The 18,510-nt window shown below is 41.2% G+C and overlaps 1 protein-coding gene across 1 annotated transcript in view; it reads left to right on the forward strand.

Annotated features, from left to right (window-relative positions):
• SVOPL (SVOP like) overlaps positions 1–18,510 on the forward strand; it is a 64,918-nt gene that overhangs the window by 26,361 nt on the left and 20,047 nt on the right. The window contains 6 exon segments of the mRNA XM_032643990.1: positions 2,309–2,321; positions 2,323–2,515; positions 3,187–3,258; positions 3,261–3,294; positions 4,000–4,081; positions 5,995–6,084. Coding sequence (XP_032499881.1) covers positions 2,309–2,321; positions 2,323–2,515; positions 3,187–3,258; positions 3,261–3,294; positions 4,000–4,081; positions 5,995–6,084 — 484 coding nt within the window.

The raw sequence follows: 18,510 nt of genomic DNA on the forward strand, positions 1-18,510 counted from the left end.
ATATTGTGATTATTGTCTTCCTCTTAAATATTTCATTATGAGAATTTATAAACGCACATGAAACCATGATGAACCCTGATTTACTCATTGCTCAGATCTGACAATCACTCATATCTACCCATATTTACTTCAGCTGTTTTTTTCTGTTCTGAAGTATTTTCAAGCAGGCCCTAGACTTCATGCCATTTCATCCCCAGATACTTCATTAAGAGTCTCAACTACTTGAGGACATTTTCTTAGATGATTCCAATCCTAAAATCACACCAACGAGATTAACAATCGTCACTTCAACATCATCCACTATGCAGATCACATGTGATTTCCCTTGATTGTCCCCATCTGTCTTTTACACGTGACATGTGTCTTTACAACCATTTATAAAAATGAGAGAGGCATGGGGGGTGCTTCTGGGAGGCTGATATTCTTTTTCTTCTTTTTTTTGGCCACACAGCTTGTGGGATCTTAGTTCCCTGACCCAGGATCGAACCCGGGCCCTCGGTATTGAAAGCACAGGTCTTAACCACTGGACTGCCAGCGAATTCTCCTAATATCTTTTTCTTGACTTCGATATAGGAACTTTTCTGTATGTTATGTTTATATTTCAATAAAAATATCTATTAAAGAATAGAACAAAAGATAGTATGAAAACATCAAGCAAAAGCAAAAACCTTCCATAGCTTCATGGCGTCCGAAAGGCAGAATTCTAAAGATGATGCCCAAGAGTTCCAACACCTGGGGATTCAATCAAACACTAATTTGGATGTAGATGTGAAGGGACTGTAGATGTAATTAAGGTTATGAGCCTTAAAATAGGGAGAGTATCCTGAATTAGGCAGGTGAGCTCAATATTATTGCTTGAGTCTTTAAAAGTAGAGAAATTTCTCCAGCTGGAATCAGAGATGCAGCAGAAGAGAAAGCGCGAGGTGAGGTCGAAGGAGAGCTTCAGCGCATGAGAAGGACGCGACCTGCTGTTGCTGGCTTCACAGACAAGGAATGAAGGAAGCCTGCAGAAGCTGAAAACCACTGGTCAACAGCCAGCAAGGAAATGGACACGAGTTCTACACCCCCGTGCAGCTGGGTTCTGCCAACCGTCTGGGTGAGCTTAGAGATGGATGCTTCCCCAGAAAGTGGAGCAGCCCTGCCTGCACCGTCATTTCTGCCACGTGAGACTCCGCGCAGAGAAGTCAGCCAGAGCTGCTGAACTGCTGACCTCCAGAACTGTGAGATACTCACTGTGCCAACTTGTGGCAGCAGCTGCAGAAAACAAACTGTTGCGGAGTCTAAGCTCCTACTGCTTGCCACATGGCAGGCCAAGAAGAGACAGTGTGTTGGGGTGAGTAATATCGACTTTATTTGGAAAGCCAGCAGACAGAGAAGATGGTGGACTAAACTCTTTTTTTGCAGTACGCTGGCCTCTCACTGTTGTGGCCTCTCCTGTTGTGGAGCACAGGCTCCGGACGTGCAGGCTCAGCGGCCATGGCTCACGGGCCCAGCCGCTCCGCGGCATGTGGGATCTTCCCGGACCGGGGGCACGAACCCGCATCCCCTGCATCGGCAGGCGGACTCCCAACCACTGCGCCACCAGGGAAGCCCTGGACTAAACTCTTAGAGAACCGTCTTAACTTGGAAGAGAATTCAGGCTGCTTTTATGCTAAGGGAAAAGGGGAAGTCGGAGGGTTCAGGATTAAAGGTGGGCTGCAGACTTCCTGGAGCCACCTGGCCTTCAAGGGAAGCATAACATTTCTCTGTTCTGCTTGCTCACAAGGCTGCTGCAAAACTTCGAGTCGTGAGCAATTATTTCTCCTTTACCACACTTATCTTCTGCTTATTTGCTAGCTGAAAACGAACTTATCTACAAGTAGTAGCCATAACTAACCCAGGACCACCTGGGATGGGAACTTGCTTCAGGGAACTTAATGAGCTGTTTGGGCACAAGCCACGTTTCTCTAATATTAACTCTTTATGGTCAGGGCTACAGTACATAAGCTGTAGAATGAGGGAGACAGTTTCAACGCAGTGTTAGTTCTGTTCTGCCTCTTACAAAACTTCTTCCTGGCCTGAGCGGTCCTCCCCCATCTAGTTCCATCCTGTTTTTTCTTGCAAATGCATTTCCCACCATACAGCCTCCACTGAAGGGCACCCCCTAGTATCCCCTTGAAACGTGTCCCCACTTTCCACTCCCCTCCCCTCCCTACACCGTGCCTTCTACCTGAGAAGCTCTCCCCACTTCTCCCCACCTCTCACGGTGCTACACCTCCTTCAGGCCTGGTGACAGCCTTTCCTAATGTCCATCTTTTTTTGCTTCCAGGCTGGGCATCTCTTTTCGCCTACTACGGGGTCATCCTGGCCAGTGCGGAGCTGCTGGAGCGGGACCTGGCCTGTGGCTTGCGGTCGGAGTCTGAGGCAGTGGTGACCGTAGGGGTCTCGGAGGAGAGCCAGAGCCCCTGCCACTGCCAGGTGTTTGCCCCTTCCGACTACCAGACCATGATTATCAGCACCATTGGCGAAATTGCTCGTAAGTATCTCTCTATTGGGTGGCTCTCTGTTTTGGGTGGGGGACGCGCAACTCAGAGTCTCAGAGGAGAGAAGAGTGACCTGTCGTACACTTGACTCCTGCCTGGTAGAAATGGACGAGTCCCCACAGCATGCTGAGTTGTCTCCAGTGCGGATCTGTGTGGGGAGAAGTCTGGAGGAGTGGAGCTTTGACTTAGCGCACGTATCAGTTCTAACATGCATTCCCCTACATCGTAACGTCTCTGAAACTGGGATGTGTCTCACAATGGCATGTTAGATTTCAGTTGGAAGCACTGTTTCTGCTTTAATAGACATAAAATAATGGTACTTAAAAATCAATGGCACCTTGAATTTGAAAAACAGTATAAAACATTTAAAATATAGGTCTAGCAAGTTGGCGGTTTACAATAGACCTGCGTGCTGTAATAAGCATCCCGGGTGTAAAATGTCCTTCATATACTCCAGTGCTTGTCGTTCTCGGATCCCCGTGGGAAAAGCATATGGAAGGAGTCATGAAGTTGATGACAGTGTGACTGGGTCTTGGCTGGAGTACGCATGACGTTTGGATTAAGTTGCTTCTTTCTGAGATGACAGGGAGGAATCCATGCCATTGTTAATAAATTTCATTTTCTTTCAAGGTTCTGAAAATTGTCTTTGTCATTTTTTCCCTAGTGAATCCTGTAACTATCCTGGGCATTAATTTCCTGGGAAGACGGCTGAGCCTTTCTATTACCGTGGGATGCACAGCTTCGTCCTTCTCCTCAATATTTGCACTTCAAGGTATTTGCTTTCTGTTTGCTTTAAAGCAATCTAGTTTTGTGCAGTGGTTTTAATATGAGGTCTCCTGACCCATGGCCTTCAGTGGAGGTTAGGGGCAAGTCCCTTTCGCCAAGAGAGTAGAGTACAGGCTGCTTGTTTGACTAGAACGATCAAACAAGCCCCTGGTACCTGCCCCTCTCCTCTTCCCCCTGAGCAGGTCCATCGTCAGCACTCACAGGACATGGGTACCAGCGTGGGAGTATTCAGTTCACTTACCGAGATATTTAGGATCTTTATGTGAAGCTTCCTGGAGAATGGAGACTCTGGTTGTTTACCAAATGCTCTGCACCGTTGTCAAGATAGGGATGTAGACAGCATACCTGTGGTGGGAAAACTCATTGCACTCTGAATTTGTGACCCTAGAGTGGGCCTCATTTATAATATATATGACTTATTCTGCAAACTGTCTGTACCATTTTCCAAGGGTGGTGCAGAGGTGTGCTCATCTTGGGGGGCTGGGCTGGAACGGCACACTCTGGGGGGACCGGATTGAAGGATTGAGTCCGGCTTTTGCTTTCGGACCCCACAGTCAGGCCAGCTGAGGAGCAGCCCCTTCCTCAGGACCTGGTCTTCAGAGATGTGTGTTGGCATCTGTAATGTCCTGGGATCGGGGCCCCGGAAGGCCCTCTGTGTCGCCTGTGGTAACGTCTCACTCTGGTTCCCTAGTGCCGGTCTCATCGGCTTCCTCTTCATGCTGAGGGCTTTGGTGGCGTCCAACTTCAACACCATCTATATTTACACTGCTGAGGTTAGTTTTGGGGAAGGGGTTGGTTCCATCAAGGTGTGCGAGGTGAGCTACTTAGAGCAGGTGTTTGTCTATAGATCACGCGTCCCTGGCTTCTGTTGACTTTTGATGATTTTCTAAAAACATCCTATTAAAATGACACCAGAAGGTTTATTTGATGGGGCCTTTCTCCTGCCCCAGGGGGTCTAGTGAAAGCCAGTCTCTGAGAAGAAAGATAGGACCTTCTCCCTTTCTCACTAAACTGCATCCATGTAAAAAACAACTCTTGCCCTCATACCATGCTTCCCGAAGAAATAGGGATAGGGCCCGGTACCTGCATGTTGCTGATAAAATGCAAAACACCCTATTTCTCCCTTTTTAAAATTAGAATGTATTTTTCGCCTTTATTCTTTTGAAAGATCACATCCCACTCTGTCTGTTGTTTGTTGTAGGTAGCTTAAATTCAAATAGAATAGTAATTTATTCTTAATTTATTGAATTACTATATCTACTTAATACATCACTTGTGAGGAGCTTCTCAGAAACCACCACTTTAAAGAGCAAATACTCCTAGAAATAAGCAATATCTGAGTAGGAAACTTAGTATTTTAACTGGTTTTGCCTTTCGTTGAGCCGGAGAAAGTGGTGCTATAGGGACTGCTATAGCTGCATTCATCTTCATCTTGGGAAACGTAGAAGTCTGTTTAGAATACAGATGACATATCAAAACCACAGAGAAAAAGATTCTTTTCCCCTCACATAGATAAAAATAGGAAATTATGACACATTTGACATATATGTAGTATTTCATTTAGTTCCATTAACAATCTTCTAAAATTATTGTGAATTTGTGAACTTAAAAGTCTATGTGTATCGTGGTGTGCCTCTAAAATTATATTTGAAATATTCAATTTAACATTTTGGGATGTGTTCATTTAAAGGGTCATTCCTAAGTATTTTTTCCCTGATACTTATTGCTTAAAAAAAAAAATGTGTACCTGAAGTTGCTTGTCTTCTGTTATTTCATCTCCTAGAATTGTCAAAAATGAACCAAAAAAATTGATATTCGAGCAAAGATCATCTGTATGTATCTGAATCCATTATTTTCAATAGCCACTAGCCTCATTTTCTAGAAAAAGAAAAAAGTTTCTGTGAAAAGGCATTCCACCCCCAGACATTCTTATAAATATAGCAGTGCCCCCCAGGGCAGGAAAGCGTCTTGTTTTTTGCGTTTGACAGATGGTGGCTAACACGATGTGGCCAAGTAAAGAGGCCACGTGCTTTGCTTCAGTGAATTGATGAAAACTGATCAGTATTTATAGCGTTAAGAGAAAAATTTCTAAAATTAAAAAGCATTCTTTCATATATTCTCCCTGAAATCTTCTTTATTAAATACTATTTGCTTATTTATTAAGAACTCTGAATCAGTGAAGTACAGATTAATGAGGTTTTACTATAAATGCAAGAAAGTTGCAGCAAGAAAGTAGACTGCACCATAAGATCTTACAACACAAACATGGTGAATGGTGTAGCATGTATGTGGCACTCCCGTCAGTTCTTTTCACTGTATCTGTATTAAAGGTTTGGTTGGATTGTTATTACTTGGGGAGTATTTTCTTTCCATTCGGTAGAATCACCTTTATATGTTTATAGCTCTAAAGTGGCAATCTTCTGTCTGACTGCAAGTACCTTTCTAAAATTACGTTTGGAGTATTAAACACCTATTTTGGAATTTGCTCACTTAAAGGATAATTTCTAAGTGTTTATTTTCTGATATTGTTAAAATTCAAACTTGTGTACCTGAGAAAATGAACATCTTCTATATCCTGTATATCCATATAGAATATTTGGCCTTTTATATATACCAAAGCCTGACCTGTGGAGGGAAGGGCAGAGGACTTGGGAGAGAGGGGTTTAAGCTAACTTCTCCACTCCAGGTCTACCCCACAATGATGCGCTCTTTGGGGATGGGGACCGGTGGCTCCCCGTGTCGCATTGGTGCAATGGTGGCGCCATTTATATCCCAGGTACAGCCCAGGGGTCTCTGTAGGGAGGATATGTCTAAGGGCGGTGGGGAAAGAGGGACCTGGCTCCCTTCAGGTTAAGGGTTTAACCAAGGATTTGTTTACTTGAGTTTCCTTGAGGTGTTGTTTTCCCATTGTCTGGTTAATTTGGCTGGGAAAAGAGGCGAAATTGATGCTTCCAGTCTTCCAGTCAGTAGCATGTATTGCATTGCATGCAGGGTTTAGATTTTGCTGGACATTGTTGGGAGAGGATGCAAAAGACATGGACGACACAAGGAGCTGGGGCAGCTGCACGACAGTGAGCTCCAACCCTGACACTGTCAAGGGTGCAATCGAAAAACAGCCCAGAAGTGCAGGGAGGCTGCACCAGGGTGCAAGGATGTGGCCCTGGGCAGGTTAAGTTTAGCATTTAGACGAACCAGGCACAGGCTGGGAGAAAATCCAGGGGTGATCTGGACCGTTGGATGGGCCCTGTTTCAGGAGAGAAACAGAGGCAGATATGGTGCCCCACATGGTCATGGTTCCTCAGAGGGCCAAACAGCTTGCCCCTCTGCTCTGATCTTTCTCTTTTGGCCACGAGAAATGGAAATCCCCCTGAGCTGGCTGCAGCCAAAGACAAGAGTGAGGCTGGGCCCTGGGTGGGCCTGATCCAGGCAGTGAGGGCTGTCAGGGACCCAGGCTCTGTCCTCCTCACATCTATCTGGGGCCCAGGGTCACTGAGCATTCAGGCTGTACTCCCTCAAGACCAGTGTGCTATGCTTGTCCACGGACATGGCCGCCCCGCAAATCCCAAGCATCTATCCTTAGTTCCAGGCACCAGAAGACACCAGAGTACTCTCTGCACCCCGGAAGGGTGCTCTCTCTGGCATCTCACTGGCCAGGCCTGGTCAGTTGTTCATAGTTGAGCTAAATCAGTTGTGGCCAAGAGTCAGGCTTATGGATGAATGCAACCTGGGAGGGGCAGTTTTCAGAGAAAGGGGGTTGACATGGGCTAAACAGACTGTAACGTGTATTTCTTATAATTTAATGGGATTTTGCTACCACCCTTATTAAAACTATTTTGGGAATATTTTGCCTACTTAATTAAAAATGAGGGCAGTTTTGGTCTTGCAGTTGTGCTTTTCACAGTTCTTTTGCACTTATTATTTCAGCATGTTCAGAAAAGAACATAATGCTGAAAGGCAGCAGTAAAATATTGATCCTATTTCTGGATGGTCAGACCGAGGTAGAGTTTATTCTCCAAGCTTTAATTAGGAATAGTCTCTTGGTTCTCAACCACTTGGAACATTTTCTCTGGGTATTTGTGGGCATTTATCTTTGAGGCCACCCTGCTTTCGGTGACTTCGTGGACCAGGAAATATCTCAACTAGGACCAGGTCTCCTGGGGCATAGGGCTTTGTTCTGCTTAGCGTCCTTCTCGGGGAGTTCTCAGCTCTTCACAGTGATGTCACCCAACTTTCTATGCCCCCCTCATCTGTAAAATGAAGATAAACAGTAACACCCACTACGTAGGTTTCTTCTCAGTATTACATGAGATTAATACATACAAAGCACTGAGCCCAACATTTGACACATAGGAAGCCCTCAATAAGTGTTAGCTAATAACCATAACGGTGGTCAACAGCATCAAGGCCAAATGCTAAATATTCAGATAAGAGTATTTCTGTTACTGAGAAATATTTAAGCCCAGTTGAGTGATTTCAATCACTATGCAATTGGAATGTTTTGCTTTCCTCACCAGGTTTAGGATGGGAAGTTAGAATCTGGGAAGCTTTGTGTTTGCTCGTAGAATATTTGCCTGGGTTTGGAGTGGGGCCGGCTGCTCCAGGTAGACAGGAGAGCTTGGTGACACTCTCGTGAGCTCATCAGTCAGTGTACCCTTGGACGCGGTTATCAAGCTTCAGTGCATATCAGAGTTACTAGGGTAACTTGATACCATGAAGATTCCTGGACTTCACCCAGAGATTCTGATTCTGTATATGGGACCATCACCCACAGTTTTAGCAGGAATCCAGAGTGAATCTGATGCTATTGGTCTGGGGACCAATGAGAGGTGTGGCCATCAGCAAGGAAATTGACTTTACTTTCACTTAATTCTTCTTCTTCCTCCTCTTCCTTCCCTTCCCACTCCCCTTCCCTTTCTCCTCCTCTTTCTTTTGTCCTTCATTTAGGAACTTATTTTGGTGACTCATTCGACAAGTTGTTTTCAGGGTAATTCTCCACAAACCGCCTTTTTCATAGTTTGGCAGTTAGAATGCCAGAAAGGACTCCATAAGCTACCATCTATATTTGATAGAGTAGAAGCAAGACTTTATAAGGGAATTCCTCACTTCCACTGCAGGGGCTGGGGGTTTGATCCCTGCATGCCGCGAGGCACGGCCAAAAAAAAAAAGAATTTATCCCAGTTCAACTTTCAACCAGCATTTATTGCACGATTACTCTGTGCCTGACATTGTTCTCTTTATTTATAGCAGTAAATAAGCCAGACCAGGGTCCAGTGGTGTGCTGCAACTGGCCTGCACTGGCTTGTGAAAACTGATTGTTAAATTTTCAGGAAATTACTTTGCAAGCCAGTTGATGTCACGTTGTAGCTTGAAATTAGCACGGTGGTGATTTTTATCCCATGGCCACAGGCAAATGCTACCATCAGGACTGTTTCTGGAAAGCCTGTTAAACATTTCGCAACACACCACCACAAGATTCCTGCTCTCAAGAGGCTTACTTTCAAGTTGGGTGCTTTACAAACATGCACAAAATTAAGATGATTCAAATTAATTATTTGCGTATCTTAATTATGTGCATATCTGTAAAGCACTCAACTTGAAAGTATGTTGGGAGGCAACGATAATGAGTGAAAGGGATGACAGGCCTTCCCCCACCCCCTCTTTTGGCTCAAAATTCCTTTACTGAAGGATAAATTGAATTAAAATCCATACGTTCCATGAGGGACAGGCCTTTTTAAAAGACAAGGCTTCATATAGCCAATATTTTAGAGTAACTATAAATGGAGAATAGCCTTTAAAAATTGTGAATCGCTGTATTGTACACCTGTCTGTAACTTACGTAATAAAGTACATCAACTGTACTTCAACTTAAAAAAATTATAAAAAGAGGCAAGGTGACTTTGGAGTTGAGACCTGAAGTATAAGAAGCTGACAACTTGTAAAGGGTAACAGCATTTCAGGTGGGATGACATCTGGTGCAAAGTCCTGGGGATGGGAAGAGCTTGGTGTCTTCTCGGAATAGAAGCTATCTGTGATGAGCAAAGTGCAGAGAAGTACAGGGAGAGAGTGTGCCTTGCAGGCACACTTTGGATTTTTTTTCTTAGGAGGAGTGGGAAGTAATTGAAGTGTTTTAAGCAGCGTCATGATCAGTTTTGCAATTTACAAAGAGCACTGTGGTTGCTGAAGAGTGAACTGGCAGGGGATTGGGAGAGGGCAAGGGGGGAACAAGCTTATCATAAGACTCTAATTTCACATCACCATGTGCTCAAATGAAAAGGGAGATTTCAGAATTCTGGAAAACCATTTCTCTTATAGAGGGAAATACTACATAAAAAATTTTAGTTTCTGCCCAGGAAAAAAAAAATACTAGACAAGGATGAAAGACAAACCTTTGCTTTTCAAGGGTTTCAAAAAACCCTAATTGAATTGTCACAGCTGAGCGATGATTTTGTTGTCCTGTTGAATGCCTGACCTTCCTCAGAAGCATGGAAACAATGAATCAACGCATAAGATGATACACAGAACTTCACCAGTTAATGGGAATAAAAAATCTATCCATTTCGTAGTTTCATTAGTGATTTCTAGTAAGCAGTAAACTTACTGAGAAACTATGTTGTCCAAGATAAAGTCAGACACTAAAGTGGTAGGGACAGATTTTGATTAGTAATTATTGCAGTAGGGAAAAAAGAGTCCAGTGTGAACTGAATTCAACTTTGATTTGTACGGAGGTGACTGGGCTTTTTAAAGGGAGAAGAGGGAGTAGGACAAGGAAGGTCTCAACAGAGGCAGGGAAGTGAAAATCGGCAAAAAGTGGTAAGAGGGGTTGGTCCACGTGAAACCCAGACAGGAGCCCTATCTCCAGGTATCGATCGGAACAAACAGTAAATTTTTTGGAAGCCTTGAGTATGTTCAGGTAGGCACTTTTAAGAGAGCTAGGGTCATCCGAGAGGTGTGGCTTTGAGCTGTTAGAAACTGTTAGTCTTTGTTCAAATCTTTATATACCAAGATTGAGGCTTAGGTGAGAAGCAGCTTAGAAAAGCCTGGCTAGGGTTTGGTCAAGGAGAAAGTTTTTCTCAATGTCAAGTGTGGTTCATAAATACATTTGTGTTTATTGTATTTTCAGTGATTTAAGAGATTTCCAAAGGCAATTTTGACCACGTGATTTTTTCTTCTTCCACACTGAAAACACAAAAATTAAAAACTTAGAAATAAAATTTTACTACCCTAATATTTTACTGGAGATAACAAATATAAATATTTTAATGAAGCCCTTGCAATATATCTAAGCATATGTACATATAAATATGCATATACATTTTACTCAAATATGATCATAGTTATATACTTTTTATTTTCTTAATAGATTTTAAATACTTTATTGGAATTCAATTGTTAGCATGATATTTATGGTAACATTCATAGGGTGATTCTTTCCACTTTAATGAGGTCTATTTTTATTTTTATTAATTTTTAAATTTTACTGAAGTATAGTTGATTTACAATGTTGTTAGTTTCAGGTGTACAGCAAAGTGATTCAGTTATACATATACTCATTCTTTTCCAGATTCTTTTCCCATATAGGTTGTTATAGAATACTGAGTAGATTTCCCTGTGCTATACAGTAGGTCCTTATTGGTTATCTATTTTATATATAGTAGTGTGTTTATGTTAATCCCAAGCTCCTAATTTATCCCTTCCCCGTTTCCCCTTTGGTAACCATAAGTTTGTTTTCAAAATCTGTGAGTCTGTTTTGTAAATAACTTCATTTGTATCATTTTTAAAAATTAGATTCCACATACGAGTAATATCATATGACACTTGTCTTTCTCTGTCTGAATTACTTCACTTAGTATGATAATCGTTAGGTCCATCCATGTTGCTGCATATGGCATTATTTCATTCTCTTTTATGGTTGAGTAATATTCCATTGTATATATGTACCACATCTTCTTTATCCATTCCTCTGCCTATGGACATTTAGGTTGCTTTTATGTCTTGGCTATTGTAAAAAGTTCTGCAATGGACATTGGGGTGCAAGTATCTTTTCTTTTTTAAAAAAATTAGTTAATTGATTTTTGGCTGAGTTGTATCTTTGTTGCTGCGTGCGGGCTTTCTCTAGTTGCAGCGAGTGGGGGCTACTCTTCGTTGTGGTGGCAGGCTTCTCATTGCGGTGGCTTCTCTTGTGGCAGAGCATGAGCTCTAGGTGTCCAGGCTTCAGTAGTTGTGGTTCACGGGCTCTAGAGCGCAGGCTCAGTAGTTGTGGCGCACAGGCTTAGTTGCTCTGTGGCATGTGGGATCTTCCCGGGCCAGGGCTCAAACCCGTGTCCCCTGCATTGGCAGGCGGATTCTTAACCACTGTGCCACCAGGGAAGCCCCAGGGTTGCATATATCTTTTTGAATTATGGTTTTATCTGGATACATGCCCAGGAGTGGGATTGCTGGATCATATGGTAGTTCTGTTTTTCGTTTTTAAGGAACCTCCATACTGTTCTCCATAGTGGTTATACCAATTTATTTATTTTTATTTTTTTAATTGAAGTATAGTTGATTTAGTGTTGTGTTAATTACTGCTGTACAGCAAGTGACTCAGTTATACATATGTATACATTCTTTTCCATATTCTTTGCCATTATGCTTTATCACAGGATATTGAATATGGTTCCCTGTGCTATACAGTAGGACCTCATTGTTTATCCATTCTATATATACAAGTTTGCAGTTGCTAATCCCAAACTCCCAATCCATCCCTCTCCCAACCCCTCCCTCTAGGCAACCACCAGTCTGTTCTCTATGTCCCTGATTCTGTTTCTGCTTCATAGATAGGTTCATTTGTGTCATATTTTAGATTCCACATATAAGTGATATCATATGATATTTGTCTTTCTCTTTCTGACTTCACTTAGTATGATAATCTCTAGTTGCATCCATGTTGCTGCAAATGGCATCACTTCATTCTTTTTTATGGCTGAGTAGTATTCCGTTGTATATAGGTACCACATCTTCTTTATCCATTCGTCTGTTGATGGTCATTTAGGTTGTTTCCATGTCTTGTCTATTGTGAACAGTGCTGCTATGAACATAGGGGTGAATGTATCTTTTTGAATTATAGTTTTGCCTTGATATATGCCTGGGAGTGAGATTGCTAGATTATACGGTAATTCTATTTTTAGTTTATTGAGGAACCTCCATACTGTTTTCCACAGTGGCTGCACCAATCTACATTCCCACCAACAGTGCAGGAGTGTTCCCTTTTTCTCCACACCTCCTCGATCATTTATTGTTTGTAGACTTTTTGATGATGGCCATTCTGACCAGTATGAGGTGATGCCTCATTGTAGTTTTGATTTGTATTTTTCTAATAATTAGTGATGTTGAGCATCTTTACATGTGCTTTTTGGCCATCTGGCCGTCTTCTTTTTTTTTTGCGGTACGCGGGCCTCTCACTGCTGTGGCCTCTCCCGTTGCGGAGCACAGGCTCCGGATGCGCAGGCTCAGCGGCCGTGGCTCACGCGCCCAGCCGCTCCGCGGCATGTGGGATCTTCCCGGGCCGGGGCACAAACCCGTGTCCCCCGCATCGGCAGGCAGACTCTCAACCACTACGCCACCAGAGAAGCCCCTGGCTGTCTTCTTTGGAGAAATTTCTATTTAAATCTTCTGCCTGGGACTTCCCTGGCGGTACAGTGGTTAGGACTCTGCATTTCCAGTGCGGGGGGCACGGGTTCAATCCCTGGTTGGGGAACTAAGATCCTGTGTGCAGCGCAGTGCGGCACCTCCACCCCCACGAGATCTGCTGCCCATTTTTCGATTGGGTTGTTTTCTTGACATAGGGCTGCATGAGCTGTTTGTACGTTTTGGAGGTTAATCCCTTGTTGGTTGCTTTGTTGGCACATTATTTTCTCCCATTCTGTGGGTTGTCTTTTTGTTTATGGTTTCCTTTGCTGTGCAAAAGCTTTTAAGTTTCATTAGGTCCCATTTGTTTATTTTTGTTTTTATTTCATTACTTTAGGAGGTGGATCAAAAAAGTTATTGCTGCGATTTATGTCAAAGAGTGTTCTGCCTATGTTTTCATCTAAGAGGTTTATAGTGTCCGCCCTTACATTTAGGTCTTTGATCCATTTTGGTCTATTTTGGCATATGGTGTTAGAGAATGTTCTTTTTTTTTTTTCTTTTTTAAATTATTTATTTATTTTAACATCTTTATTGGAGTATAATTGCTTTACAATGGTCTGTTAGTTTCTGCTTTATAACAAAGTGAATCAGCTATACATATACATATATCCCCATAGCTCTTCCCTCTTGCATCTCCTACCTTCCCACCCTCCTTTTTAAATTAAAAAATTTTTTTAATTTTTGGCTGCATTGGGTCTTCATTGCCATGTGAGCTTTCTCTAGTTGTGGCGAAGGGGGGCTACTCTTCATTGTGAGCAAGGGCTCTAGGTGCATGGGCTTCAGTAGTTGTGGCTCAAGGGCTCTAGACTCAGGCTTAGTAGTTGTGGTGCACGGGCTTAGTTGCTCTGCCTCATGTGGGATCTTTCCAGACCAGGGCTCGAACCCATATCCCCTGCATTGGCAGGCAGATTCTCAACCACTGTGCCACCAGGGAAGTCCCATTAGAGAATGTTCTAATTTCATTCTTTTACATGTAGCTGTCCAGTTTTCCCAGCACCACTTATTGAAGAGACTGTCTTTTCTCCATTGTATATTCTTGCCTCCTTTGTCATAGATTAATTGACCATAGATGCATGGATTTATTACTGGGCTTTCTATCCTGTTCCACTGATTTATATTTCTGTTTTTGTGCCAGTACCATACTTTTTTGATGACTGTCGCTTTGTAGTATAGTCTGAAGTCAGGAAGCCTGATTCCTCCAGCCTTGTTTTTCTTTCTCAAGATTGCTTTGGCTATTTGGGATCTTTTGTGTTTCCATACAAATTTACAATTCCATTGTTCTTGTTCTGTGAAAAATGCCATTGGTAATTTGATAGGGATTGCATTGAATCTGTAGATTGCCTTAGGTAGTATAGCCATTTGACAATATTAATTTTTCCAACCCAAAAACATGGTATATCTTTCTATCTGTGTCATCTTTGATCTCTTTCATCAGAGTCCTATAGTTTTCAGAGTACAGGTATTTTGCCTCCTTAGGTAGGTTTATTCCTAGGTATTTTATTATTTTTGATGCAGTGGTAAATGGGATTATTTCCTTAATTTCTCTTTCTGCTCTTTCATTATTAGTGTATACAAATGCAGGAGATTTCTATGTATTAATTTTGGTTTTTTGTTTCATTTATATTTATTTTTGGCTGTGTTGGGTCTTTGTTTCTGTGCGAGGGCTTTCTCTAGTTGCGGCGAGTGGGGGCCACTCTTCATCGCGGTGCGCGGGCCTCTCACTGTCGTGGTCTCTCTTCTTGCGGAGCACAGGCTTCAGACGCGCAGGCTCAGTAGTTGTGGCTCACGGGCCCAGTCGCTCCGCGGCATGTGGGATCCTCCCAGACCAGGGCTCGAACCCGTGTCCCCTGCATTAGCAGGCAGATTCTCAACCACTGCGCCACCAGGGAAGCCCTGTGTATTAATTTTGTATCCTGCAACTTTACCAAATTCATTTATGAGCTCTAGTAGTTTTCTGGTAGCATCTTTGGGATTTTCTATATATAGTATCATGTCATCTGCAAACAATGACAGTTTTACTTCTTTTCCAATTTGGATTCCTTTTATTTCTTTTTTATTCTCTGATTGCTGTGGCTAGGACTTCCAAAACTATGTTGAATAAAAGTGGTGAGAGTGGACATCCTTGTCTTGTTCCAGATATTAGAGGGAATGCTTTCAGTTTTTCACTGTTGAGAATGATGTTAGCTGTGGGTTTGTCATATATGGCCTTTAGTGTGTTAAGGTAAGTTCCCTCTGCTCACTTTCTGGAGAGTTTTTTTTTTATCATAAATGGGTGTTGAATTTTGTCAAAAGCTTTTTCTGCATCTATTAAGATGACCATAGTTTTTATTCTTCAGTTTGTTAATGTGGTGTATCACACTGATTGATTTGTGTATATTGAAGAATGCTTGCATCTCTGGGATAAATTCCACTTGATCATGGTGTATGATGCTTTTAATGTATTTTTGGATTTAGTTTGCTAGTATTTTGTTGAGTATCTTTGTGTCTGTGTTCATCAGTGATTCTGGCATGCAATTTTCTTTTTTTGTAGTATCTTTGTCTGGTTTTGGTATCAGGGTGATGGTGGCCTCATAGAATGAGTTTGGGAGTGTTGCTCCCTTTGGAATTCTTGGAAGAGTTTCAGAAGCATGGGTGTTAGCTCTTCTCTAAATGTTGGATAGAATTCACCTGTGAAGCCATCTGGTCCTGGACTTTTGTTTGTTGGAAGTTTTTAAATGACAGTTTCAATTTCACTACTTGTGATTGATCTGTTCATATTTTCTATTTCTTCCTGGTTCAGTCTTCAAGGTTCTACATTTCTAAGAACTTATCCATTTCTTCTAGGTTGTCCATTTTATTGGCATACAGTTGCTTGCTGTAGTCTCTTATGATCCTTTGTATTTCTGTGGTGTCAGTTGTAACTTCTGCTTCATTTCTAATTTTATTGATTTGAGTCCTCTCCCTGTCTTTCTTGATGAGTCTGGCTAAAAGTTTATCAATTTTGTTTATCTTTTCAAAGGACCAGCTTTTATTTTTTATTTATTTATTTTAAAAATTTTCTGTATGTATTTAATCTCCAGTCTCGTTCAACTGCTACACAGTCTTTGTCACACATTTAACAGATATTTATTGAGTTTCTACTATGTACCAGACTATGTGCTAGAAGAATTCAGATACATTGATTTGATTGATTGGATTTCAAAAAGCTTAGAGTACAGTGGGCATCCAAAGGTTTGATATACATAAAACTTCTTAATAAGGCACCATCATTCTACAATTTTTTCTCAGTTTCTAAATTTAGAGTCTTTTTAATACTTGGGGAATGACCTAATTAACCAATAGCACTATGATGCTGAAAGCACTTACATTATAAAAAATATACATGATTATTCTGTAATTTATTATAAGGCAAATATGCAGAGCATTTGCTTAATTATTATTTTAATAGAGTACTTTGTCCATTTAGGGAGTTAAATTTAAAGTATCATGATAAAATCATAATAATTATGACATTTAGGTAACCTCACCTAAACCTATAACTTCAAATAAAATCAGTGACTCCCAAATGTGTATTTTTGGCCAACAGCTTGCTTTTGAGTTTCAGAAACTTGAAACCAATGCCCTGCTATACATTTCTACCTAAGTATCCCTCAAGTACTTCAAATTCAAAAGGTTCATATATAAACACAATATTTTCTCTTACAGAGCTGCTTTACCCTCAGTATGTTTTAGATTAGTTATTCATCCCAGTCCCAAGAGTTAACCTAATCCCCTGCTTCATATTTTTTTTCACACACACACACTGTATTTTATTTTTACAGGAGATAAATAAACTGACACCAAGCATTGTAAATGGATGACCACAACAAAAGCAACAGTGATTGCAATTACCAAACACGAAACACACTCATACTATGTCATAATATTGACATTCAGTCCAGGAATCCTCCACTGTAACAGCTCCTTTACTTTGCAGTGAAAAGTGCTTTGTATATTTTTTGCCTCTGAGTCCTTGTGGGATTTTTTTTTTATTCAAACAGAAAGTCACAAAAATTATAATTCTCATCAGTTCACTCAGTCCCATGTATTAATTTTTTTCATCTTGATCTCGTTAGCGCTTTTATGAATTCATCAGTTTTCCATTAGAGTTCTGAAAATGCTTATCCATTCAGTTCAGCAGTATAGTCAGTTACCAGAAACCTGTACTTGTCAGAGTCTTTTCCATGAATTCCTTGAAGGTGAAACCCTTTTATAGGAACATTTTTGCAAAAGCATCAGAGTACACCCAGAACTGTCTGTAAATGACAAGACTTAAAAATGACCACGGTTAAAGATTTGATGAAAGTTCATAATATTGCAATTGACAAGGAAATTTAGTTATTTCTGAGATATGCATTTTAAAGTAATAACTAGAATTATGACTTATAACATTATACCAGAACATATAAGATTTTTAGAAATTTCATGTAATGTCTGAAACATTTATATTAATATATTGCCATACAAATAACCCAAAGAAAGTTTAGTATTAGTTGTTTTTTTTGTTTCTTTTTTTATACTGTAGGTTCTTATTAGTCATCAGTTTTATACACATCAGTGTATACGTGTCAATCCCAATTGCCCAATTCAGCACACCACCATCCCCACCCCACCACGGTTTTCCCCCCTTGGTGTCCATACGTTTGTTCTCTACATTTGTGTCTCAACTTCTGTCCTGCAAACCGGTTCATCTGTACCATTTTTCTAGGTTCCACATACATGTGTTAATATACGATATTTGTTTTTCTCTTTCTGACTTCACTCTGTATGACAGTCTCTAGATCCATCCACGTCTCAACAAATGACTCAATTTCGTTCCTTTTTATGGCTGAGTAATATTCCACTGTATATACATACCACATCTTCTTTATCCATTCGTCTGTCGATGGGCATTTAGGTTGCTTCCATGACCTGGCTATTGTAAATAGTGCTGCCATGAACATTGGGGTGCATGTGTCTTTTTGAATTATGGTTTTCTTTGGGTATATGCCCAGTAGTGGGATTGCTGGATCATATGGTAATTCTATTTTTAGTTTTTTAAGGAACCTCCATACTGTTCTCCATAGTGGCTGTATCGATTTACATTCCCACCAACAGTGCAAGAGGGTTCCCTTTTCTCCACACCCTCTCCAGCATTTGTTGTTTGTAGATTTTCTGATGATGCCCATTCTAACTGGTGTGAAGTGATACCTCGTTGTAGTTTTGATTTGCATTTCTCTAGTAATTAGTGATGTTGAGCAGCTTTTCATGTGCCTCTTGGCGATCTGTATGTCTTCTTTGGAGAAATGTCTATTTAGATCTTCTGCCCATTTTTGGATTGGGTTGTTTGTTTCTTTAATATTGAGCTGCATGAGCTGTTTATTTATTTTGGAGATTAATCCTTTGTCCATTTGCAAATATTTTCTCCCATTCTGAGGGTTGTCTTTTCGTCTTGTTTATGCTTTCCTTTGCTGTGCAGAAGCTTTGAAGTTTCATTAGGTCCCATTTGTTTATTTTTGTGTTTATTTCCATTACTCTA

This window comes from Phocoena sinus, chromosome 9 (assembly GCF_008692025.1).
Source record: "Phocoena sinus isolate mPhoSin1 chromosome 9, mPhoSin1.pri, whole genome shotgun sequence".
Classification (NCBI taxonomy): Eukaryota; Metazoa; Chordata; class Mammalia; order Artiodactyla; family Phocoenidae; genus Phocoena; species Phocoena sinus.